At 59.8% G+C, this 23,163-nt stretch overlaps 3 protein-coding genes across 7 annotated transcripts; 1 reads left to right on the forward strand and 2 right to left on the reverse strand.

Annotated features, from left to right (window-relative positions):
- Window positions 1-1,024: 1,024 nt before the first annotated feature.
- On the reverse strand, window positions 1,025-11,419 carry TBC1D10C (TBC1 domain family member 10C). 3 transcript variants are annotated; one of them, XM_089914412.1, is made up of 10 exons: window positions 10,639-11,419; window positions 10,228-10,406; window positions 9,380-9,479; window positions 9,048-9,155; window positions 8,855-8,961; window positions 8,527-8,641; window positions 7,781-7,846; window positions 7,467-7,656; window positions 5,812-5,966; window positions 1,025-5,512 (listed from the first exon to the last, which is right to left on the reverse strand). In XM_089914412.1, exons 2-10 carry the CDS (start codon window positions 10,401-10,403, stop codon window positions 5,165-5,167), a joined length of 1,365 nt encoding a protein of 454 aa, XP_089770538.1. In that variant the 5' UTR covers window positions 10,404-10,406; window positions 10,639-11,419; the 3' UTR covers window positions 1,025-5,164. The 3 variants fall into 3 exon arrangements, with proteins under 3 accessions (XP_089770538.1, XP_022446988.1, XP_022446986.1); XM_022591280.2 differs by lacking the exon at window positions 10,639-11,419 and having other exon boundaries at window positions 7,467-7,632; window positions 10,228-10,580; XM_022591278.2 differs by lacking the exon at window positions 10,639-11,419 and having other exon boundaries at window positions 10,228-10,579.
- Window positions 11,420-11,656: 237 nt separating this feature from the next.
- On the forward strand, window positions 11,657-14,974 carry PPP1CA (protein phosphatase 1 catalytic subunit alpha). The gene is made up of 7 exons (XM_022591286.3): window positions 11,657-11,787; window positions 12,315-12,446; window positions 12,600-12,830; window positions 13,454-13,558; window positions 14,004-14,227; window positions 14,310-14,444; window positions 14,527-14,974. The coding sequence occupies exons 1-7, from the start codon at window positions 11,733-11,735 to the stop codon at window positions 14,635-14,637; spliced, it is 993 nt and encodes a 330-aa protein (XP_022446994.1). The 5' UTR covers window positions 11,657-11,732; the 3' UTR covers window positions 14,638-14,974.
- RAD9A (RAD9 checkpoint clamp component A) lies at window positions 14,755-21,539 on the reverse strand. Of its 3 annotated transcripts, XM_022591285.3 has the most exons (11): window positions 21,391-21,537; window positions 21,233-21,303; window positions 20,654-20,782; window positions 20,096-20,210; window positions 19,909-20,008; window positions 17,316-17,422; window positions 17,116-17,225; window positions 16,962-17,026; window positions 16,733-16,870; window positions 15,788-15,995; window positions 14,755-15,699 (listed from the first exon to the last, which is right to left on the reverse strand). In XM_022591285.3, the coding sequence occupies exons 1-11, from the start codon at window positions 21,422-21,424 to the stop codon at window positions 15,604-15,606; spliced, it is 1,173 nt and encodes a 390-aa protein (XP_022446993.1). In that variant the 5' UTR covers window positions 21,425-21,537; the 3' UTR covers window positions 14,755-15,603. The 3 variants fall into 3 exon arrangements, with proteins under 3 accessions (XP_022446993.1, XP_022446990.1, XP_022446989.1); XM_022591282.3 differs by having other exon boundaries at window positions 16,733-16,849; window positions 17,116-17,422; window positions 21,391-21,539; XM_022591281.3 differs by having other exon boundaries at window positions 17,116-17,422; window positions 21,391-21,538.
- Between the last annotated feature and the right edge of the window lie 1,624 nt (window positions 21,540-23,163).

Here is a 23,163-nt window from a genome sequence, read left to right on the forward strand (position 1 = left end):
GAAGAGGGTGGCCAGGCTGGGAGTTCCAGTGGGTCTGAGCACAGCAAAGGAAGGGGCTTGTCTACACGATCTGCCCTGCCCATCAACACCCAGGTCAGCTGGACATCCACAGTTATACCCACAATCTCCCCAAAACGCACATCCTTACCCCCAGGTGCACCCATCCAAACACCCACAAAAGCACACCTCAAGAGACCTGGATCACAGCCACATATTCACCCCAAGAAACACACCCAGAGATTCATACCCTCGCAAGTGTTGTCCCACTAGGTGGATTCCGATCCTAGATCCAGCTGTCGGGCCTGGGCACCTCCCCTTCCTGTCTGACTGAACCTCCCTCTCCTCCTGACTTAAATGGGTCTAGTTACCATCTCATAGGACTGCGATGAAGATTATCACAGCAGCCTGAGCCCAGCACGTGTAGGCTGTTGTTGCAATTCTCCCACCTCACCCCCGCAAACTCAGACCCTCTCTCCAGGGACACCCCCCCGACTGTTCCCTAGAGCCTCCTGGGCTGGGGGAGGGTACTGACGTACTGACGGCCCCGCAGCACTTGTGGAGGCAAAGGTGGCTGCTTTGGCCCCTTTCTACAACCGTACACAGAGCAGCCTGTGAGGAACCACCCTGTCTACCAGTGGAGGGACTCAGAGAGGAGAAGTGACTTACCTGGGGCCCCCCAGCCCAGCCCACATTCCCCACACAGCTTTCCAGGGCTGCTCTGGGCTCCCCAGCGCCAGATCCACACTCCACTCCTCCCTGTGGCCAGCCCAGCCTCCTGGAATGAGGTGTGGCCACCCAAGAAGATCCATCCTCTTGCTGAGGGGGTAACCTGAGCTCCAGGGAGATACACGGGAGGGAGCAGGGTTGGGGCATGGATGTCACCAAAGAGCATGAGATCTGATACTTAACAAATATTAAAAACCAAAACCCAACAGAGTAAATTTTAAAGATCTTATTGGCTTTATCCAGCGGTTCATGAATCGGGCAGCATCCCGTCTAGCAGACAGAAAGGAGCTACAAGAAGTTGTGTAAAATGCAAGACTTTTATAGGCAGAAGGGAGCAGACACAAAGAAGTTACACTTAGGCAAAAAAGTGGGTTGGTTATTGCAAGATCACTTTCTTTTAGGCAGTAGCAGGGGTCTATCAGGCAGATGAACCTGCTAGTGCTGGTCAGGCAATTCCTGATTGACTGGTTTAAGATACAATTTCCAGGAGAGCTGAAACTCTAATCAAGTTATCTCGGTTTGGTGACATGGGGCTTAGCATAAGTGACTCCACCTTGGGCCTGCTGTCTTGTTTTTTGCTTTTTTTTTTTTTTAACTCTTTTTAAAATTATTTATTTATTTATTTATGTTGGCTGCACTGCCTTAGTTGTGGCATGCGGGATGTTCAGTTGCGGCATGTGGGATCTTTAGTTGTGGCATGTGGACTCTTAGTTGTGGCATGCATTCGGAATCTATTTCCCGAACCAGGGATTGAACCTGGGTCCCTGCATTGGGAGCGCAGAGTCTTACCCACTGGACCTCCAGGGAAGTCCCTGCTGTCTTGTTTTTAACCCAAGCAGTGTAGCATCTGTGGACTCAGTTTTCTCATCCTCAAATGGGGATTATAGTGCATACTTTAGCCCAGGCTTGGCTGGACAGGGGGCACCTGGCAGAAGGTAGCAGTGCCAGCAAACGGTTTTGTTTTCCTGGTTTTTTTTGTTTTGTTTTGTTTTGTTTGCGGTACGTGGGCCTCTCAGTGCTGTGGCCTCTCCCGTTGTGGAGCACAGGCTCCGGACGCGCAGGCACAGCGGCCATGGCTCACGGGCCCAGCCGCTCCGCGGCACATGGGATCCACGCGGACCGGGGCACGAACCCGTGTCCGCTGCGTCGGCAGGCGGACTCTCAACCACTGCGCCACCAGGGAAGCCCCAGCGAATGTTTTTTGACTTGTCCCAGGCACTGTACAGAGGACTTTATGTGCCATATCTCACTTAACCCTGTTGGGTAGCAGTTATGAGTCTCTGCCTTTTGCAGATGAGGCAATGGAGGCTCAGAGAGGTGATGTGATTTGCCCAAGGTCACACGGCTGGTGAGAGGCAGGGCTGGGGTCTTCCCTCTGCCAGAGTGTGTGTATACATGCACACAGAGCAGTGTGGTTCTGTGCCCGCTCCCAGACTGCCCTGGCTGGGCACCGGCTGTGATGGCGTTTGCCTTGTGGACGCAGGGAGGAAAATCAGGGTTGGGCAACTGCAGCTCAGCCCAGGGCCCTGGGAGCTGGGGCAAGCAGGCTGGCAGGGCAGTCTTGCTCTGTTTGTGCCAGGAGAGCCTGGAGGTCACCTGAGGCTGAGCTGGGCCAGGTAGGCGTGGGGTGACGAGAGGCAATCCCTGGGTGACTGCCCAGCTTGACTAAACAATAACCATCATAGAAATGAGACAGGTAGAGTGCTCTTGGGACTAGGGTGGGAGCTGTTATTATCCTATTATCTGTAGGAGGAGACTGAGGTTCAGAGAGAGTGAGAAGGCCATTCCCATGCAGGGACTTTGCAGGGAGTCCAAGCCTGGCCTCCGGACAGTGTGGGATGGGGGGACTTATGGGGAGGGTGGCAGTCTAGATGGAGACCATGGCCCCCCACACGGGGGTCCATTTGCCCTTCCACTTCTTTGCTTGACCCCCACTCCTGTCCCCTGGGCTGACCCCGGCCGATGGACATCGCTGGGTGCCATCCCAGCTTTGGTCCCCACAGGCTGAGTACTCTCAGATGCGTGCCTCGCCTTCTCTGAGCCCCTTTCCAGGCAGGTCTGTAGGGAGCTGGGGCTGCTAGGTTCACTGAGTGTGGTTGTGCAGGTTGCTCACTGCACAAAGGTACCCTGCTGAGTGGTCACTTCCCTTCTGTCCTGCAAGGGATGCATGTACCTGGGGGAGGGGCATCTTCTCCCAACTAGTACACAGGAGCCATAGGGGGCTAGCGCAGCCCTGTGGGAACAGCGTGTGTAAAAAAGCGTTCTGACAAGGAGGGAGCTGGTGCTCTTTTGGTCTGACCCCTTGGCTCAGGCTTCCCAGATGGATGGTTGATAACGGGACCTGCAGAAGGACTGCCCAGAAAATGCTTCCCTCAGTAGATAAGGCAGTGACTCAGCCCCAGCTAGAGAGGCCCCTGCTGGAGACCACCTGCCCCAGGGTCTATATCCAGGCGGAACGACTACCACGTGGCCTCTCCTTCAGACTCAGCAGCCCTGGTGCCAAGGCTGCTGCTTTCCTGCTCCTCTACCTTCGCAGCAGAAGAGCTGAGCGCACGGAGGGCAGGGAGTGCAGGGCAAATCCCATAAACTTCCTGCAGGTTCCCCCACCTACCTGCTCCCAGCAGAGAGTCCATGAGACACCCGCCCTAAGTCTAAGGCGTGGTCTAGCTCGCTCTGCCCCCCACTGTGATCCTGGGCTGGGCGCTCAACCTGGCCATCTCCCCCTTCTCTAAAGAGGCTCTCAGTGCCACCTGCAGAGAGAGGGTGTGGGGGTCTGAGAAAGGGTCCGTGAACTGCAGGGGACTGTGGTATTATTAAGCTCCAAGTACGCCAGTGGGGAGGGGAGTGGGGAGGGAGAGCTCAGGAAGCTCTCTTTAATTCACAGGAGCCCAGCCCCTGGCCCACACTCAGAACCCAGGCTGGGGCGAGACTGGGGCAGTGGGAGAGAGAGTAGCCCCAGGATGGCAGAGGGAGGTGGGTGTCAGGTTCGTGGCTGTTGATGCGAGGGTAGCGGTGAACCTTGGGTCTGCCCTGGGCAGCAAAGCTTTGGCCCAGTTGCCTCCCCTCCTGAGCCTTAGTTTCCCCCCAGGTAAACTTCAGCTCTGGACCTCCGTGAGTCCCTCCTTCAGGGAGTGGGATGGTCTGCCCAGGACCCAGGGCCTGGCCAGTCACACAGTCAGCGCCACAAGAGTATATGTGGAGGGAGCGTGTTCCTGCAGCCGTGGCCCTGTCACTAGATCTGAGGGTGCCAACACTCCAGCTCAGCCACTGAGAAGGATGGATCAAACACTCCACCATTGCGACTTCCCTGGCGGTCCAGTGGTTAAGACTCCGCGCCTCCACTGCAGGAGGCTCGGGTTGGATCACTGGTCAGGGAACTAAGAACCCACTCCACCATTTAAGTGGGACTGCAGACACTTTCTCCGGGTACTCCCCCTCCTCCTCCCCCGTTCAGGGGAGGGCACCCAAGGAAGCAGGGAGGCAGGGCACTGGGAATGGGCCCTGCAGGAACATAAGCCTACGTCAGAACCAGCCCCGTTGTCCTGGCGATGGCTCCTGTCCCAGGCACCTCAGGCACCCACGGGGGCAATTAGCGAGTGTGGGAGGGGTTTCCACAGTGGCAGTCCCCAGGGGGTGCGGCTGGGGCTTAGGCAGGGGGCAAGGGCTGGCGGGCCCTTCCTCCTTTGTCCGGGCACACTAGGCCTTTGTTCTCAGCTGGCTCTCTCTGAGGATGGGACCAGGACCATGGGTGGGGGGCGAACTTGCCTTAGAGTGCCCACAGCCCTGGGGGGAATCCTGAACCAGCAGGGAGAGGGAGCAGAAGAGGGGACAGAGTCCCACTTCTGGGCCCAGCATCCACTTGGGGAGCCCTCCTCCCCCAGGTGCAGAAGCCTTCCCTGACCCCAAGAGGCTGGGCACTGCAGCTTACCATTGGCTCCTGGTGCTGGTGAAGACCTTCCAGCAGCCAACGGGCAGCCTCAGTGAGCCCTGAGGAGCCAGGGCTGGGCTCGGAGGGGTGGGGCTGTGAGGGGAGTGAGGGCCGGAGGGGAAGGAGCTGCTGGTCCGGGGTTGAGGCTGGAAGGCGTTCCATCTGACTGCATACGGGCTTCTGCTCAGACTTTATTCCAGGCCTCCCCAGGAGCCTTGGGGTCCCCTAAGCCCAGCCTGTGCCCCTAACCTCACCCTCCTTCAGCGCCAGCGTGATGCTTGCAAGGGCCCAGGTGCCAGGACAGCTCCGTGGGCGGATGGTGGGCCTGGGTCCTCAAAACCTCACTCTCTCACCTTCCCTCATCCTCGAGCCTGACACAGTCCACGGGAAAGAAGCTGAGGCACCCATCCCAGCTGTAAAGTGTGGTGCCTACTTGGAGGCTGGCATCCACCGTTCAGGCAATTGGGGTTGGGGGACCCTGAGTCTCTGGTACCCTCAGAAGTGGGACCTTCAGAATCGGGTGTCCAGGGAGGAGGTGGAGCCTCGATGGGACCTGGCGGGGCTCTCGATACGGGGGGCCCTGGACCGAGTCAGCAGCCCATGGAAAGTCTTGCCTCGGGTCTGGGGCTTGCGCCGCGGCGGCCTGGGCTCCTCCGGGGGCTGAACCACGATGCGGGGTACCTCGGGCCTGGTGGCTCCCCGAGTTCCTGCCAGCTGCTGGGCCTCAAAGATGGCTTGGGCCCCAGGCAGGCGGGCCTGCGGCCTCGGGGGTGGCCCAGATGCCGACGCGGGCAGCTGGACCAGCTGGGCCTTGATCTCCCGCTGCAAGTCCTGTTCGGACAGGGCCACGCTGTGCACCTGTGGGGAGCAGTTGATACTGAATCTGCCTGGCCTGGGGGAGGGCAGGAAGCGATGAGAGCCCTGTGGGGCGGGCAGGACACAGCCGCAGGAAGTGGCTGAGGGCTGAGGGGCTGACAGACAAAGAGACTAAAGGAGCCACCGAAAGCCACTTGAGGCCTGGGGTTTCCACATTCTCTGCTGCTGAGAGGACAAGAACTGAGCCCCGGTTCTTACTCTGACTTCCCCCTCTGGGACTCAGTTTCCGCAATTGTGCAGGGGGGCTGGGCCATTGCAGAGGGCGGGCAAGGGGCACCCACCTGGGGCATGAAGACCTCCTCCTGCAGCTGGGTGGGCGGGATGGCTCGAAGGGCGCCGAGCGTCTCCAGGAGCCCCGGGCAGGCCAGGCGCTGTTCAGTGGTGCCCAGTGCCAGGCGTACCAGTGTCAGCCCCACGCGGAACAGCACCTTCACACCTGCAGGCCGGGGGCTCACTCAGTTGGGGGGCCAGCCCTGGGCTTCCTCAGTCTGCACCTGAACCTGCCCTCAGCCAGACTCCTTCCACCCTCCTGCAGCTCTGCTGCCGTGACTCAATGACTGAGAGCACGGTGGCAATCTGAGAGCTCTGGCCAGCATGTCTCAGCGGCCACAGACACTTCTGGGCAGAGCAGCCTGCCAGGAGCCAGGGGCTACTGAACGCCTCACGCCAAGCCTTCTCATTCTGGGCCTCAGCTCCTCGTCCCTCCAAGGAGGGGCTGGGTGGTGACGTGAAGGCCTTTCCAGCTCAGACCTGTGACCTTCTGATTCTAGAAAGATTCTAGCCAGAACTCCTCACCTCTAAGCCAAGAGCATAGGACACACATGCACACAAACACGCACACACACACGCACACACGGGTGTGACCTTGGGCCTGTTCCTGGAGCCGCAGAATTCCTTCCTGGTAGCCTCGGGTCTGCTGAAAACAGCAGTCAGGGGACCAGCGAGGTCTGGTGACAACTGTGACTTGTGAAGGGACAGCAGCGACTACTAACGGTGTCACCGTTATGAAAGGGAGCCTGAGGCAGAGGGCAAGGGTAGCTCAGCCACCCTGACGGGGGGGCCCTGCCCTGCCCCGCCCTCGAGGTCTGAGTCTGCAGGGGAGGCCATGTAGATGGCAACTTGGACACCCGTGGCCAGAGCTCTAAGCCAGCCTGAAGCCAACTGGGCATACAGCAGGTGCTCAATAGATGTACTGATTGATTTCTACCATTTTTTGGTCCAACCACCCTGCTCTTGGCCTGGCACCTCTCCCATGTCCGCACCCCCACGTCAGTCGTCTGTAGCCTGGCCTCTCCGCCTCCACACTGGCCCTGCAAGTTTGCCTCTTCCATAGAGCAGCCACGAGCACCTTTAAACAGCACTCTCCTCCTGCCGCCCCCCTACACTCTGGCACATCCTTTGTTTTATTTTCTTCACAGAACTTCTGACAATCTATAAATATCTTGTTGATTTAGTACCGTCGCCTCCCATCCCCACTTCCACCAGAATGTAGGTCTCACTCACTCAAGTGGCCCTGGCTTCCAGAGCAGCGCTGGCCTCCGAGAGCGCTCACCAAGGGCCCATGGGGCTCCATCGGCCGTGCCCCCACTGTGCCCAGTCCCTGAGCTGTCTCACTGCTGTGATCTCTGCAGCGCCCCCCGACTCCAGCCCTCCCCCAAGCAGATGGTGCCCTCCCTGTGGTGGCCTCACTGCTGGGGGTGGGGGCTATCATTCATTACACTGGTGATCCGTGGCCAAGGGCTGGGCCGTTTCCCCAGAGCCACAGGGCGCTGTCACCCTCAGCACACCCCAGCACCCAGACCCCAGGCCAAGACTGGCAGTGGCGGTGGGGCAGAGCAGAGCTGGCACCCTCATCCCCTCTGCACACCAGGCACCCGAGGCTCCCGGCCCCAGTTCCCACGCCTGCCCCCGCCCACCTGGCCAGCCACACACTCACCCTCACTAAGGAAAGCGTCCCAGACACGCAGCACCGTGGGGAAGGGCAAGGAGCGGGCGAAGAGGCACAGGAACCACTCGGGCAGGTAGAGCAGGGGCCCGACGCCCACCTGTTGCAGGTGCTTGTGCACACGCGGGAGCAGCCGCCGCAGCAGGGCCGCGAACACCTCGGCGTCCAACCGTACACCCTCCTGTGGCCACGTCCGTCAGCATCTCCACTCCCGGTCCCCAGGCCCCCACCCAGTCCCCAGGCCCCTCCCCACCCCCCGCCCAGCCCCTCCCCCTGTACCCTCTGGCCCCATCCCAGCCTCTCACCATATGGGGCCCGTAGTAGCCAGGGAGGTAAACCTCGCAGATCTGTACCAGGCACCAGAAGGCCTCCTGGGGGCAGGCACAGGCCTTGAGTGCCCACCGCAGAGGGGACCACAGGGCGGGGGAAAGGGGTGCAGGGGAGGGTCTGGACACCATCTGGGGTGACTCTGGAGCCAGGAGCCTGGACTCAGTGCTGGGGCTGGTAAGGAGGGGCAGGTCTTACCGAAAAGCTTCCCGTTGCCCAGATAGAGGCCTACCAAGGGGCGTAGCGAGTTGGAAGTCACAGGGCTCAGGGGGTTGAATTTGAGGGTCACAGGGTAGGGGCTCACTGGTCAAAGCTAGGGAGGGTCCCAAAGTTCAAGTCTTGGGTTCTTGGGGTCACTGGGGTCAGGGATCATGGTCACAGGGTTCAGAATCAGAAGTCATGAGGTCAAGGTAATAACAACCAGACTCCTAGATCATTGGGGCAAATGTCAGGGCTCAGGGTTCCATGTTCCTGCAGTCAAGGTCGTTGGGTTTGAAGGTCGCTGAGGTTGGTGGTCATGAGGCCCTGGGTCACTCACTAGGACAGGTTTGGGTAGGAGTCAAGGATCCCAGGTCCCTGAGGCCAGAGTTCCTGGGGATGGAGGGGTCATGGGTCCAGAGCGCAGGGTTATTAGGTCCCTAGGTCACCAGCGTTGGGGGTCATGGATCACTGGGGTTAGGGGGTCAGGGTCTTGGGTCCCCGTAGCAGGGTTGAGGGTACTCACCTCTGGGGGCAGATACATGAGCAGCACGGCAGCCACAGGGCCCTGGGCCTGGCAGTAGCCCTGTTCCGGCCGATACAGGGTGTAGGCCTTGAGTACCTGGAGGAGCCCCTGCTGCCTGTGCCAGAAGACCCCGTTAGGGGCCAGTCCTCCGGGCATCCCTTCCCCACCCTCTGGCGGCCCTTGCCCAGGCCTCAGCCCCCTGAGGGCCTTGCTGGGTCCTTTGAGATGCAAAGATATAAAGCTGGGGCGGGGTGGGGGGGGGTGGTACTAGGCCAAAGCACCTGGGGGTTGTGGGGCTGGGGGTCCCTGGGCATCACTGGCCTCGTACCCGTGACCCTGGGGTGACACAAACATCTCATGCAGAGGGAACTGGCGGTGCAGGTCCCTGCCGATGGTCTCCATCCACTGTGGGTCCCCAGGGGCCTCAGCCAGTTCCTGTGGGTGGACAAAAAGGTGAATGTGAAGGCCCAGAGTGGTGAAGGGCCAGGGAAGGGAGGTGGGACCCCTGCCAGTTCCCTCACCTGATAAGTGTCACAGCTGTTCTGCTGACACACATGGGCCCCACACAACAGCGGCCAGCACCGGGCCCGCAGGGCCGAGGGGATGCCTTTCCGGCACTGCATCTTTACCTGTGGGTGAGGCCAAGGGACCCCGTTAGGCCAGCCACACCAGCTTCCCCTGCTCCTGTCGGCAGGCCCCAAGCACAACCTGTCATCAGGCAAGAGCCACTTTGGGTAGCAGGGAGAAAAGGCAGGAGGTGCTGGGACACGGGAGGGGTGAATTTTGCCTGGGCATGGGCCGAGGCAAAGGGGCTGAGCCACGGAGGCCTGGGTGGGACCACTCTCCCCCTCACCTTCTTGTACCGCCGAGACATGGTTTTCTCCCAGTGTGAGGTCATCTCTACCCACTTCATCTCCCGCTGGCGGATAAGGTCTGCAGGAGGGTGACCTGGCCTGGGGACACATGGCACAGGTGTCCAGGCGCTGGGCAGCTGTTACCCAGAGCCCACATTTGCCACCCTTCATGCTACCTGGGTGAGCCTAACTCCTGGCCCTGGAGATCTCTGGGAATCTCTGGGGCGGGGTGGGGACCTGTCACCCAGGAGTTGCCAGTGGTTGTCATGGGGACAGGAAAGGATGTGGCTCCGATGTGGGTGGAAGCAGGAGAGACTGAAGGGGGTGTGTAGGTGTGTGTTGAGGGAGGGGCTTGTTGGCTGTCCCCCAGGATAGGGACACAGACAAGTCATCAGGGAAGTTGGGTAGACAGAGTCCTAGACTAGAAGCCAGGAGTTGTGAGTTTGGGTCTGATTCTGTCTCTGATCTGCTGTGTGACCTTCCTATCTGTTTCTGGACTTGTCTTCCTGTCTGTACATGAGGAATGCAGAGGACTGGTGGGAGAAGAAGTGTGGGTTCTGTGATCTGGATCTGGGATTCCCAGGCCAGATTAAAAGGGGAAGAATGTTTGGCCCCAGAGGTGGGTGGAAACCCTCAGAGACTGGGATTAAAAGAGACATACAGGAGCCACCCCCCGCAGCCCTGCTAACCTTAGGATTCCATCTGGAACCCGAGAAGGGATGATAGTGGCTGAGTCCCCAGACCCGCCCAGGACTCTCGAGGTTGAACCTCACTCTAGAATTCAGCCCTCAGCTCCCACCCTTATTCCCAGCACCCCACCGCCCTACCCCATCCCTTCCCTACTTACCCTGGCTCTGCTGAGCTGCCCCCAATGAAGCCATAGCGGTCAGCCTGGCGATATGGGCCGGGCCCATTCAGCTCTGAGTCAGACCCCAAAGAGCTGGAGTCATCCTGCAGCTCACCAGGCTGCACCAGGTCCTCCCCCAGGGCCTGGGCCATGGTGCTGCAGACGCCTGATGCCATAGGCTGCAACATGTGGGGAAAGCCAATGTGAGAGGCGGCTCCTAGCCAGCCTGGGGCCTGGGCTCCTATCCAGCCAGGCCCCAGCCCCAGGACCTGACTGCGTGGTCAGAGGGAGCAGATTTCAGGGTATCTCTCCAAGCCCCTTCTGTCCCCTCTTCTCTTGTGGGGTGGGGGTGGAGCATGGGCCCAGAAGTGGCAGAAAGGCCAGGCCCCTGTCCCCTGCAGCCCAGCTTACCTCCTTGCTGCACCTCACCTCCTCCTCTCACTTCCTCCTCAGCCACAGCTTCGGCAACCAGCCGGGGGGCCCCTCCTAAGTGCGTGTGGGGGGGTAGTTACCCCTTCCTGTCCCGGGCTCTTCCGGCCTGCCCCACTGGCCCTGGGCCATGGGCTCCTCCCACCATCCCGGTGGGCTGGGTGGGTGCAGGCTTGGGTTCCTGTGCTGGGTGTGACGCGGCCAGGGCCTGCCAGAGGTAGAGAGGGCAGGCTGCCTCCAGATTTGAGGTCACTGGCATGTAAAACACTCGATTCAGGGTCCAACGAGTATCATGGTGTATTTAGTGTTTGCTCTTTACAAAGTAATACTTTCAACATGCACACAATGTAGCATTACTATGCTACTCAAAAGGCAAAGATGAGACATTACAAAAAGTAATAATTTAGCATGCACCACAGGCAGTGTGGACCAAAATGAGCTCGGAGTTCAGCAACAGGTGTCTGGATCTACCTAGCCAGTCGCCCGAGGGCCCCAGACTCAGGAGGTAGAGGTCCTCCGTGAATTTGAGGCTAACTCTTACTATCTCTGAGCCTCAGTTTCCTTTCCTGCACTTCAGGGGCTTAATCTGCACTGTTTGGGGAGACCCAATGAGTTACCAATGAGGTCACACAACCTTCCCGACCAGGACAGAAGTGGGAAAGACTGCTTAGCCCTTGAAAGAGAAAAACAACTTCCACAGTACTTCCGACCGCACCTCCTCCGAACAGCAGAGGGTAACTCCTCAAGGGCGGAGCTAGGCTTGACCTCGCCCCATGAAGCCCCGCCCACAGGGCAGGCTCCGCCCCAGACACACGAGTCAGTCCAAGTCCGGTCCCCTGACCGAGGCCCCGCCTCCCGGGCCGCCGCGACCCCTGCGCCCTGCGTCCGGCGGAGGCGCTAGAGCGCAGGGGCAGCGGGCGGGGCGGGGCGGGGCGGGGCGGGGCGGGGCAGGAGGCCAAGGAGGCGGGGCGGCGAGCCGGGGCGGGCGGAAGGAGCGCCAGGCCGGAAGGAGGCAGCGGGAGGGCGGGAGGCAGGAGCGGGCCCGGAGCTGCTGGGGCCAGAGCGGCGGCGCCGCCATGTCCGACAGCGAGAAGCTCAACCTGGACTCTATCATCGGGCGCCTGCTGGAAGGTTGGCCGGGGCAGGGGAGGTGGGCGCCGGCCGCGCCCTGGTCTCCTGCCCGGCCCGGAAGTGGCGCGCGGGTGGACTTGCCCCTCCCAGGACCAGCTTAGACTGGGCGGGGACGGGCCGCGAGGTCCCGTGGCCGCAGGTGCCCCCCCTTCCCAATCGCGGCGCCCCTGGGAGGTCTGGCGTTGCTCCCCTTGCCAGAGCAGGGCGGGGGCGCACGGGTTAGCCAGGGCTCTTGGGGTTAGAAAGAAATCCGAGAAGCCTAGCCCCCCCAAGCAAGGGGTCCTGTGTTCTGAGGTTTTGGCAGGCCTCCGCGCACAGCAATCCCCTTTTCGAGTGCCTTGAGGGTAGTTGGGGGTCTCGTCCCTTGAGGCTTGAGGCGGGGGTCCCAGGAGGCTGGGCAGCAACAGCTGCCCCTGGGCGAGGCGGGGCCCGGGAGGCCCAGGCGCCCCCCAGAAGTGCCTATGGGGCCACCCATGTCACCCACCCTCTTCTCGCCTGAGGGTCCTGATGCCTCATTCCACTCCCAGTGCAGGGCTCGCGGCCTGGAAAGAATGTACAGCTGACAGAGAACGAGATCCGTGGTCTGTGCCTCAAATCCCGGGAGATTTTCCTGAGCCAGCCCATTCTTCTGGAGCTGGAGGCACCCCTCAAGATCTGTGGTGAGCCCCCTGCCCAGGCCCCTTTGCTTCTTGAAGGTGGGTACCCCCCACCACCAGCCAAAGTCCCTGGATCTCTCCTCCCTTGAGTCCAACCCTGGCCCTGGGTCCAAGTTCAGACTGCATCTAGTGCTGACCTGGTTCTCTGGGTCACAGGCGACATTCATGGCCAGTACTACGACCTTCTGCGGCTGTTCGAGTACGGCGGCTTCCCTCCAGAGAGCAACTACCTGTTTCTGGGGGACTACGTGGACAGGGGCAAGCAGTCTTTGGAGACCATCTGCTTGCTGCTGGCCTATAAGATCAAGTACCCCGAGAACTTCTTCCTGCTCCGTGGGAACCACGAGTGTGCCAGCATCAACCGCATCTACGGCTTCTACGACGAGTGTGAGTAGCTGAGCCTCCGGGGCTGAAGGGCTCTCCCCCGCCATTCAGTGCGGCCCTCGTGTTGACCTGCTGGCCGGGGTAGCAGTGTTTGACAAACACCTGCTAGACTGAGCTCTGTGAAGGCAGGGCCAGTTCACATCTCTCCGCCCTGCCCTCCTGGCATGGGTCCTGGCGCTCAGGAGGGACGTGGTGAATGGTTGCTGACTGAAGGGCTGCCAGCATTCTAATGCAGGGCCTTGCCTGCCGACACTCCCCTCCAGTGCATCCGTTACTTAAGCACTTAGGATGCCTGTCTGGACTGGACTCTGTTGGCCAGAAGCTGAGAGAGACCAGACCCGGTCTTGGCCTGGCTCTGCTCATGTGCAGGGGGGTGAGTGCCAACCCTGAGGTTGTTCCAGAACTGGAACTTGGGGGTTCCTGTGGACTCAGCTGCTTTAGAATTCCTCCTGGGAGGCAGTGGGGTGGGGATTGGCCCGGGGCGGGGGGGGGTTCCCTTCTTGCCTTCCATTCTCTTCTGCCAGCTGTGTCTGAACAACACACAGTGTGCCCTGGAAGGCCCAGAGACCCACACTGAGGGTGGGGCAGACAGGCCTTCTCGTGAGCCTTCTCCTTCCTCTGGGCAGGCAAGAGACGCTACAACATCAAACTATGGAAAACCTTCACCGACTGCTTCAACTGCCTGCCTATTGCTGCCATTGTGGATGAAAAGATCTTCTGCTGTCACGGGGGTGAGGGCGGCTCTGGGCCGCATGGCGAGGGAATGTTTGGGCAGGACGAGCCTGGCCGCATCCCTGGGGGATTTGGGACAGAAGTGTTAGCTGAAGGACACATTCTCAGCCACCTGGAACAGCTCTCCCTGGAGCCCTGGTTTGGATATCACTTCTTCCACAAAGTCCCCCCCGCACCCCAGCATTAGGCTGCACTCGCTGTCATGTCGTGGCCTCGGTTTCTTGCGTGGAGTTTGCTTGTCTTTTTCCAGGGAGCGCTGTGCTCCTGGAAGGAACAGGGACTTGAAGAGGCAGAAGGCGATGAGCTCTGCCTGTCTAGGCTCCCAGGAATCCAGGAGAGGGCGGCGGGTTGGGGGAACAGAGGCTGATTGGCAAAGGCTTCCTGGAGAAGGGAGGGCCCTTGTTTTGAGGCTTGAGGAAGTGACCTGCCCCCGGTGCCCCCCAGGCCTGTCCCCGGACCTACAGTCCATGGAGCAGATCCGGCGTATCATGCGGCCTACAGACGTGCCAGACCAGGGCCTGCTGTGTGACCTGCTGTGGTCTGACCCTGACAAGGACGTGCAGGGCTGGGGCGAGAACGACCGTGGCGTCTCCTTTACCTTTGGAGCTGAGGTCGTGGCCAAGTTCCTGCACAAGCACGACCTGGATCTCATCTGCCGGGCACACCAGGTGGGCTGGCAGCTCTGGTCTGGGTGGCAGCGGGGGCCAGGCAGCAGCACCTGCCGAACTAACCGTCCCCACCCTCGTCCAGGTGGTAGAAGATGGCTATGAGTTCTTTGCCAAGAGGCAGCTGGTGACGCTCTTCTCAGCTCCTAACTACTGTGGCGAGTTTGACAACGCAGGCGCCATGATGAGCGTGGACGAGACGCTCATGTGCTCCTTCCAGGTGGGGGTGGAGATGGGGATGGAAGGGGTGGGGGGGGGCCCATGGCTCAGCCCCATGAGCCTGACCAGCTTGCCTCTTTTAGATCCTCAAGCCCGCCGACAAGAACAAGGGGAAATATGGGCAGTTCAGCGGCCTGAACCCTGGAGGCCGGCCCATCACCCCGCCCCGCAACTCCGCCAAAGCCAAGAAATAGCCCCCGTGTGCCCGCCCTCTGCCCCAGATGGTGGATTGTACAGAAATCACGTGGCTGTGAGGGTTCGTGCTGGCCCCCTAGGGCCGCCCATCACAGGGAACACGGAGCCTTGGTGTATTTTTCTTTTTTTTATGAATCAATAGCAGCGTCCAAACCCCCAGGGCTCCTTCCACCTGCACCTGCAGTGGCTGCAGGCAGGATCCTGGGGCTGAGGCTGCAGCTCAGGGCAGAGCAGGGCCAGATTGTGGGTCCCCAGCCTTGCTTGGCCTCAGGGCTGGCAGCCGGATCCTGGGGTGACCCATCTGGTCTCTCGAATAAAGGTCAAAGCTGGATTCTCGCCATGGCGTCTGTCTCCCTTGTCCCAAATGCCTCGCCTGGCGACCTCTTCTGCCTAGGGCCGCTTGGGAGGCTTGCTGGGCATGGGGCCCCGAGCGAGGGAAACACCAGCCACACGCTCAGGTCACAGGGGCCCTTGGAATTTCCAAGCCAGGGCCAGAGAGTTTTGGAAAAGCAAGCAAAACAGTGTGTGCCAGCCACAGGGGATCCCCGAGGTGTACCCAGGATCTGAGGGAGGGACAGGTCCTGGTTGGCAGAGAAGGTGGATCAGCAAGGGCCAGCAGCCCCACCGAGGTTTTTCTCTTAGGGAGGTGGGCTTAGAGAACGCAGGCCCCCAACCCTGCCACATGGTTGGATTAAGAGGTGAGGGGCCTCCCAGCAGGTGGCAGCTCGGCACCAAGACTGGGAACAGACATGATCGACTGGGGGCCAAAGGGAGATGACAGGACCCAGGCCAGTCACAGATAGCCGAGCAGGGCCTGGGGGAGGCGGCAGGACCAGCCAGCTGAGCTCCAGCACAGCCCACCTCTACCACCCACCCTGGAGGAGAGCTGGCCCCGCCCCTGGTTGGCGCTGGGAGATGGGGAGGCTGGGGCTTCCTCTGGTCCAGTCCTCCAAGGACCTCTCGGCTCAGCCTTCCCCCTCACTGTCTTCAGCCAGCACGGGGCTGGGACCCTGGGGAGAGTGTGCAGGGGCCAGGATGGAGCCAAAGAACAGCGAGCGGAACTGGCGAGAAAACAGAGGAAGCCAAGTGAGCTCTGGAGGCTGCTCCCTCCGCCTCCCATCCCTGCCTCCGTCTCCAGCCAGCTCCTACCTTCTTGGGTGGGGGAGTCCCAGGCACTGTGCTGGGCTCGGTGTCATCTTCCTCCTCTGAATGGGAGCCAGGGCTACAGTGGGGCTGGAAGCCAGGTGAAAGGGAGGTGGAGGGCAGTGTCCGTGAGCCCTCACTGCCCACGGTGGTTTCCATGGCGATCATGTAGGAGTCAATGTCATCAAGGGCAAAGTCGTCCAAGTGGGGCGTGCTGTAAGCAGAGACAGCTTAGCAAGGGCAGGGAGAGAAGAGGGGGAACAGAGGCAGGGCCCCACCTTGGAGGGCTCAGCAGGGGGCTGCAAAAGCCCTGTGACCGTTGGTGACCTCTTGGTTTTATTACTTCCTGATTTGGTGGGAGGGGAGAGGATGCCTGGGGTTAAGTGGCTGCTTCCTGGAGGGGGTGGACCTGGAATCCTTTCATCAGAGTTGAGGTAGAGGCCTGAGGGAGACATCTTGGGGGCCGGTTTAGCTCAGCTGGGGGAGGGGAGCAGCAAGTCCTGTAAGCTGGGCCACCTGGGGCCCAAGCCCGTACCTTCCCAGGGGACAGGAACCGGAGAGCACTGGGGCCCAGGGACATGCTGGGCAGAGGGCCAGGCCAAACTTCCTCTGCTTAAACTACACTGGGCCCATCCTCCCCAACCCACCTGCCCTTTCAGCCACCGGCTTCCCCAGTCCCAGGCAGCCCCCGGCTTCCCGGCAGCCCTTTCCCTCCTTGGCCTGGGAGGAGGCTCGGAGGGGAGGCCTCAGCCAGAGAAGGAAGCCAGCCCGACCCTGGGGACACTTCCCTGGGTCGGGGGAGTCTCTGAGTACAGCTGCCCGGTAAGGTTGAGCTTGCAGGGCTGGGGCCCAACAGGAAGTGGGGGGAGGGGAGGCGCTGACACTGGAAGCAGCAGGCTCCCCAGGGTGCACAGAGGTGGGGAGGGAGGAGTGGGTGGGCAGCGCTCTCACCTGTGAGCCTGAAGCTGAGGCGCTGGCTGCTGGAGCTCCGGGGCACGCAGGTCCTGGGGGTGCGGGTCCGGCTCTGAGAGCGTGGCCAGGACAAAGTGGCCGTCTAGCAGAGAGTCCCTGATGGCAAAGATGGCTGGCCTGGGCAGGTGACGGGTCCAGGCAAGGTCAAGGCCCTTTAGCTCCTGGCATCCCAGATCCCTCCCCACCCTGTCCTGAGGCTCGGAGTTACCTGCCAGGGCCATCGAAGTAAATGCTGAGAGACAAGTTCGCTGACTCGGCAAAGCTCAGGAGCCCCTGGGAAGGGAGAGGCAGAGCAGTGAGGCCCCGCACCGGGCAGGGAGGAGCGGTGGACCGGGCGGTGAGCGCGTGGCGGGCAACCTCACCCGGAATTCCTTGAGGCAGAAAGTGATGGCCACCCCTTCCTGGGCCTGCAGCTGCTGGAAATCCTCCCCCCCGATGCTCATCTCGGTCACCATGGCTTTGACGGTGCTGTCTGTGAGGACAGCAACAGGAGGAAACCTGGGCCCTGCCCCATCCCAGCCCATCTCTGCCCCCTGCCCCAGGCCACGTCTGGCTCCCTCACCTGCCTCCTCCTGGTAGCTACGCAGGATGATCCTGTGGCCACGGCCAATCCCCAGCGTCACTTCGGCCAGCGCAGGGGGGAAGGGCAGAACAGCCTCCCCCAGGACCCTGTGAGGAGGGCACAGCATCACCCCACAACTCAGCCCCACCCCGTGGCTTCGCTCTCGGGATCTGAGGCGGGGTGGTGACGCACACCAATGTCCACAGGGAGCCAGGCCAGGCCTAGCATGCCCCCAGGGAGGACAGGAGCGGGACATGGTCCCTGCCCCGTCCAAGGCTCCCAGGCTGTCGTGGGAGGAGAAGTCCACTTGCAAGAGACGGGGCAGACAAGAGCAGAGCCCACAGAAGACAGCAGGAAGCACGGGCTGTTTGCGCTGAACCAAACCGGGCAGGCGGCACCTGGCCACCCAGGGGCGGGAGACCATCCCCACACGGTCTGCATAAATGTGGCCTTCAGGGAGAGCCCTCAGATCCTTGTCTAGAAAAGACACATGCCGATAAACAGTTACAGGTGAAATAACATCTGGAATTTGCCTCAAAACACTTGGGACAGGAACTGGCGTCTACTTTTATGAATTTAAAATTGCCCATAAGAAAAAGAGAAACAGGGACTTCCCTAGTGGCGCAGTGGTTAAGAATCCGCCTGCCAACGCAGGGGACATGGGTTCGAGCCCTGGTCTGGGAAGATCCCACATGCCGCAGAGCAACTAAACCCGTGCACCACAACTACTGAGCCTGAGCTCTAGAGCCCGCGACCCACAACTACTGAAGCCCGTGTGCCTACAGCCTGTGCTCCGCAACAAGAGAAGCCACCACAATGAGAAGCCCGCGCACTGCAACGAAGAGTAGCCCCCGCTCACTGCAACTAGAGAAAGCCCGCGCACAGCAGCAAAGACCCAACGCAGCCAAAAATAAATAAATTAAATTTAAAAATAAGAAACAATTGCTTTTTTTTAAAGTTTTTTTTTGTATTATGTCTAACAGAGACAAAATTATTTAAGTCAATAAATTTTTAAGGAATTTCACGTGTTCTGATTCTTTCCACTGTCAATCACCTTAGTTCCTCCAAACTCATAATCTTCAAGATAAAATAGCCTTTTCAGAAATAAGCTGTCATGTGAGTCAGCCCCCAATTCTCTTAGCTGGGCTTTTTTCATCTCCAATGGAATATGGACACACTTCAGAATTCCCCACCTGTAATCTCTGGGATCCAATTTCCTCAAGCAATTTACTTTAGGACCATGTTTAGGGTCAGGAGGTGGATCTGCCTGGTTCTGAATTTGACACCCTCTAAAAACGTATTAGGTTCAAATCACATTCACTCCTAAGCCATCACACCCTAAAACAGTACAGATTGTTGGGATAGGCCAATACCTAAGATAAAAAAAGTCTGACTGTTTTTCCAACGATGTAGGTTTACGGAAAATGCCCCATCAGGATAGATCTCAACACAACTGCTCTTTTTAAAAAAGAAAGAGAGGGGCTTCCCTGGTGGCGCAGTGGTTGGGGGTCCGCCTGCCGATGCAGGGGACGCGGGTTCGTGCCACAGTCCGGGAGGATCCCACATGCCGCAGAGCAGCTGGGCTCGTGAGCCGTGGCCGCTCAGCCTGCACGTCCGGAGGCTGTGCTCCGTGACGGGAGAGGCCACAGCAGTGAGGGGCCCGCATACCGAAAATAAATAAATAAATAAATAAAAATAAAAAAGAAAGAGAAAGAAAAATCCTCAAAATACAGACCACAGATTGATTCCCTCTTTCTCTACCCAAAGGGATCCTGGGCAGTGCTGTTTCAACAGAACTCAGAAAAACAGAAAGTCAGGACCCAAATGGACCTTGAGGTTACCATGTCCTTCGGCTACCAAAAGAAAAGAAACACAAGACCTTGGGTTACTTGGATGCAAGTGGCACCCAGCGTGTGGGCGAGTGGGAGGGGAGCCACTCCTTTCTGCTCTTGTCTTCACCAGGGACCTTTGCATCTGCTGGAGTCTCCTGGGCCCTGCACAGCCCCTCTGATTCCCCAGAACAGTTCCATCTCTACAGCTGCTTATTCAGGCAGCCCTCCTGGACCAGGACTTCCCCGCCTAGCCTCCTTCCTTGGCCTCCTGCTGGGACCCCTCGAGGCTAGAGCCCAGCCAGGTAGGAAGAGAGGCTGCCCTTGAATGGGGATCATCCCAGAAGGATGATGAGGCCAGAGGAGGGTCATGAGTCCCTGAGCCACAAAAATTAAGGGACCTTCAAAGGTGTTCAGGCCAGAGAAGACTTGAGGGCAGGACAGAGACTCGTTCTCTGACAGAGGAGTCAGAATGGGTCTGAGTGGTCAGAAAACCAAGTCAGACCTTTGAGGTGGAGAATACAGACTCCAGAAGACAGTGAGGAACATGGAACAAGGGAGCACCCAGCCCCTCCTCACTCCAGCCTCTGCCCTTAGAGGAGCCAGGCAAGGACCTGAAAGCAAACCGGGTTGGATAAACTCCTTGAGGTCTACAGAAACCCTGTAGGGAAAATGGAGGAGGTGCCTTCTTAAACTGACCGTTGAGGCCCAAAGAAGGAAGACAGAAACCTAGGCCTCAGCTGGAAACCAGGGAGCGTGCTCACCTTGCTGGGGCACAGAGCACATGGGGGCACACGGCTGGGTCGAAGACAGCCTGCAGGGACTCGCAGTCCTGGAAGGACAGGTTGTGAGTCTTCCTCACCCCTGGATGGGCAGACAGGGTCTCAGTGGGCCTCGCCAACCTCCACCCCACGCCGCAAGGACGACCTGGCCAGCCAGCTGCTCACTCACCGTATTTGCAGTACAGCTGAACTACCAGGCGGCTGCTCCTGCCATTCAGGGAGATGCAGCATTTCTCCACGGTCTTCTCCAGCATCGCCAGCGAGCGGAAGACTGACAGGAACGACTAGGCGATGGAAACACATCAGCCCAGTGCCGCGCCTCCACCAGCCAGCTTCCACATCCCCTTAGGCTCTGGCCCATCACGGGCTCAGTACTGTCACACCAGGGAAGGACCTCCCACACACACAGAAATTTACACCCTTCCAGGCCTTCGTTCATACTGTTCCCCTTGTCTGGAATGCCTTGAAAGACCTGCTTACTTTTCAAGGACCAGCTTGAATGTCACCCCTGTCTGCAGGTCCCTGGCAGAATCAATTAGCCTCTCCATATCTCCCATTACCGTACCCTGTGGATGTCCGTACTATGCCCCTGCGCTGCATTTTGCATTGGATTGCTCCTGCATATGTTTCTCTCTCCAGCTGGCACCTACTGTGTGCCTCAGAGCAAACGCACTGTGGTAGAGGTTCCTGGGGGAGTGCACTGCCACCGCTGAGGGAGGGGCCTCACCTTCATCAGGATCTTACAGCGCAGCGGGTCCTGACCAGGGGTGGCCGCCTGGTACTGCTGGAAGAAGAGCGGGGCAAAGAGGAAGCAGGCATAGGCCGAACGGGAGGAGTTCACGGTCCGGAGGGAGAGCTGGGCCAGGAAAAGCGGGGAGAGGGATGCAGTCACCAGCAATGTCAGTCCCAGCCCTCTGGCCGGTTTTTGCTCACACACTTGCCCTAATGTCCTCCTCTTCCACCATCGTCTGCTGAATCCCTCCCTCTCCTTCCAATCAGCGGGTATCTTCTCCATGAAGCCTTCCCGGAGTGCCCCTCAGCACCGCTCCCGCAGCAAGGGCCCTACACAGCTTTCAGCGCCGACCCCACCCGCCCCCGGGCACTTCAGGGAGGGCAAAGGCTCTCAATTCACACACTGGTCTGGGAAGATGACAGGGCTCAAGGTGACGTCCCAGCAACAGGGGAGGAAACTGTAACTCAGCAGACAAATCTGCCCACCGGCATCCTATCTGATGGGGGCGAGACTCGAGCCCAGGTTAGGGCTCCCTGTGGGAATCTCACCCCCCCCAATACCGTGGCTCCTCACCCCGTCTTCCAGGGGCTCCAAGTAGAGTTCGTCCCCGATACGGGACAGGGAGTGGACGGCCTTGCCGAGCACTGCGGGGAGGAGAGGAGAAAAACACTGCTTTGCTGGCGCTTTGGGCCGTCCCATGTGCCCCCAGCCCCGGGCTGGCCCCAACTCACCCTTCACGTTGCTGCCCGTAACCAGACACTTCATGCTGCTCCCCGCGGCCGGGTTGTGACAGGCGGCGGGCCCCGGACTGGACCCCAGCTCGCTGCTCCCCTCCGGGTCTCCCCTGCCGCCGCGGATGCCCCGGGTTCTCTTCCCGCGCACCGCCCCCGGAAGCACCGCCCCCGCCTCCTCATTGGGCCACACGCCTGCACCTCCGTCACGTGAGAAAAACGCTCGCTGGCTGCGCCGTCACGTGACAGAGTCCGGCTGGTGGCGGTCACGTTATCCGGGAGCGCCGGGCGCCTTCCTGGCTTGTCTCTTCGCGAGGTCCAGGGCCTCCCTCGGCCCTTCAGCGCCCCGGTTGAGCCGGGCCTGTCAGCGGGGCCCAGCGCGGCTGCGCGCCCGAACGCAAGGCGCTCAAAGGGTGTGGGGAAGCGAATCCGGAGATGTGCGGGCGAGCCCGCCTGGGTCACTAATTTAGAACGGATTTTCTGGGCGTCTGTCGTAGGTACGGGGTCGAAGGCAGACCGTCGCACCCAATCCGAGCCGGGGACACGCACAGAAGCAGCAACCACTGGCACTAAAAAGAAATTAAAGCACGTTGCGGCAGGATCCCGGGGTGGGAAGTGGCCGTTCGCTCTGGCTTCGAGGATCCTGCGTTGATCCCGAAGAAGAGAAGATTCTCCGGACAGAAAGGGGTAGAAGGGTGTGGCTGGCAGGGGGAGGTGAGAGTAAAGGCTCAGCGGTGCATGGGGCTTTGCCCCCGTTGGGAGGGAAGTGGGTCTGTGAGAGGAGGGGTGAGCGCTGCCAAATGATGAGGGTGACTAACGGGAACGGCTGGAAACGTTTTCTGAGGTTAGACGCATGCGTATGTGGCCCTTTGAAAAAAACGACCAAGGGACTGTGCCGAAGGAGGGGCTTCATCGGCGGGCAGGTCTTCCCCTAGCCCTGGGCCTCGGTCCTCCGCTGCGTGGACTGGAAGGGAAGTCCTGGAGGGGCTCCCTGACCTCTAGTTCCCTGCAGCACCCAGTGTGCTTTGAAGGGCCCTGGGAACCACTGCGTTCCTTTAGGGCCCATCTGGACTTGCCCCTCTGGTACTGTCCCCAGTGAGGAGGCCATGTTTGTCTGTGGGCCCCTTGCCCTCCTGCTCCTGGCCTGCAGTCCTGGACCCCACTTTGTTTCTTCCTCTCCTTGCCCTCAGCTCCGCTCCCTCACCAAGTTTCCCTGGAGCACTGGGAGAGGTTATTCTTGCCCCTAGAGGTAGTAAATGGTACTAGAGGTAGTAAATGGTACTACCTCTACCCAGGCTTTAGGTCAGTAAACCTGGAGTCATCCTTGACCCCATGCTCTCCCGCACCCTACATACTGCAAGCCTCCAGCAAGCCCTGACTGCTCTGCCTCTCAAACAGATGGCAGCTTCATCCTTTTCTCCCATGTCCACTGCCATCGTCCTGGCTCAGGCCACCATCATCTCTCACCTGAATGACTGTGGGGGCTCCCTGGGTGGTTCCCTGTCTCCTCCAGTCCACTTTCCAAGCAGCATCAATGTGACCTTCCTAAAATGTAAATTGTGTCACGCCTCTCCCTGGCGTAGACCCTGCAGTGGTTCCCAACTACTATACTTGCCGTCAAATCTAAATCCCTTGGGGATTCCGTGGCAGTCAGTGGCTAGGACACCGCGCTTTCACTGCTGAGGGCATGGGTTCAATCCCTGGTGGGGGAACTAAGATCCAGCAAGCCGTGAGTCCTGGCCGCCCCCCAAAAAAATTCTAAACCCCTTACCC

The sequence above is a fragment of the Delphinapterus leucas genome, chromosome 7 (genome assembly GCF_059928025.1).
Source record: "Delphinapterus leucas isolate spDelLeu-1000000601 "Yukka" chromosome 7, BTC_Dleu_Yukka2, whole genome shotgun sequence".
Lineage (NCBI taxonomy): Eukaryota > Metazoa > Chordata > Mammalia > Artiodactyla > Monodontidae > Delphinapterus > Delphinapterus leucas.

Bases quoted from the DNA above. Each gene is read 5' to 3' on its own strand.
- TBC1D10C (XM_022591278.2), bottom strand. From the start codon at position 10,415: ATGTTGCAGCCTATGGCATCAGGCGTCTGCAGCACCATGGCCCAGGCC. The intron at 8,962-9,047 runs GTGAGGGAACTG...GTCCACCCACAG, and splicing joins ACAGCTGTGACACTTATCAG to GAACTGGCTGAGGCCCCTGG. The intron at 5,967-7,466 runs GTGAGTGTGTGG...CCCGGCCTGCAG, and splicing joins GGACGCTTTCCTTAGTGAGG to GTGTGAAGGTGCTGTTCCGC.
- PPP1CA (XM_022591286.3), top strand. From the start codon at position 11,733: ATGTCCGACAGCGAGAAGCTCAACCTGGACTCTATCATCGGGCGCCTG. The intron at 12,831-13,453 runs GTGAGTAGCTGA...TCCTCTGGGCAG, and splicing joins CTACGGCTTCTACGACGAGT to GCAAGAGACGCTACAACATC. The intron at 14,445-14,526 runs GTGGGGGTGGAG...TGCCTCTTTTAG, and splicing joins CGCTCATGTGCTCCTTCCAG to ATCCTCAAGCCCGCCGACAA.
- RAD9A (XM_022591281.3), bottom strand. From the start codon at position 21,424: ATGAAGTGTCTGGTTACGGGCAGCAACGTGAAGG. The intron at 20,009-20,095 runs GTGAGTGAGCAG...CTGCCCATCCAG, and splicing joins TCAGCTGTACTGCAAATACG to GGGTGAGGAAGACTCACAAC. The intron at 17,027-17,115 runs GTGAGGTTGCCC...CTCCCTTCCCAG, and splicing joins TCTGCCTCAAGGAATTCCGG to GGGCTCCTGAGCTTTGCCGA.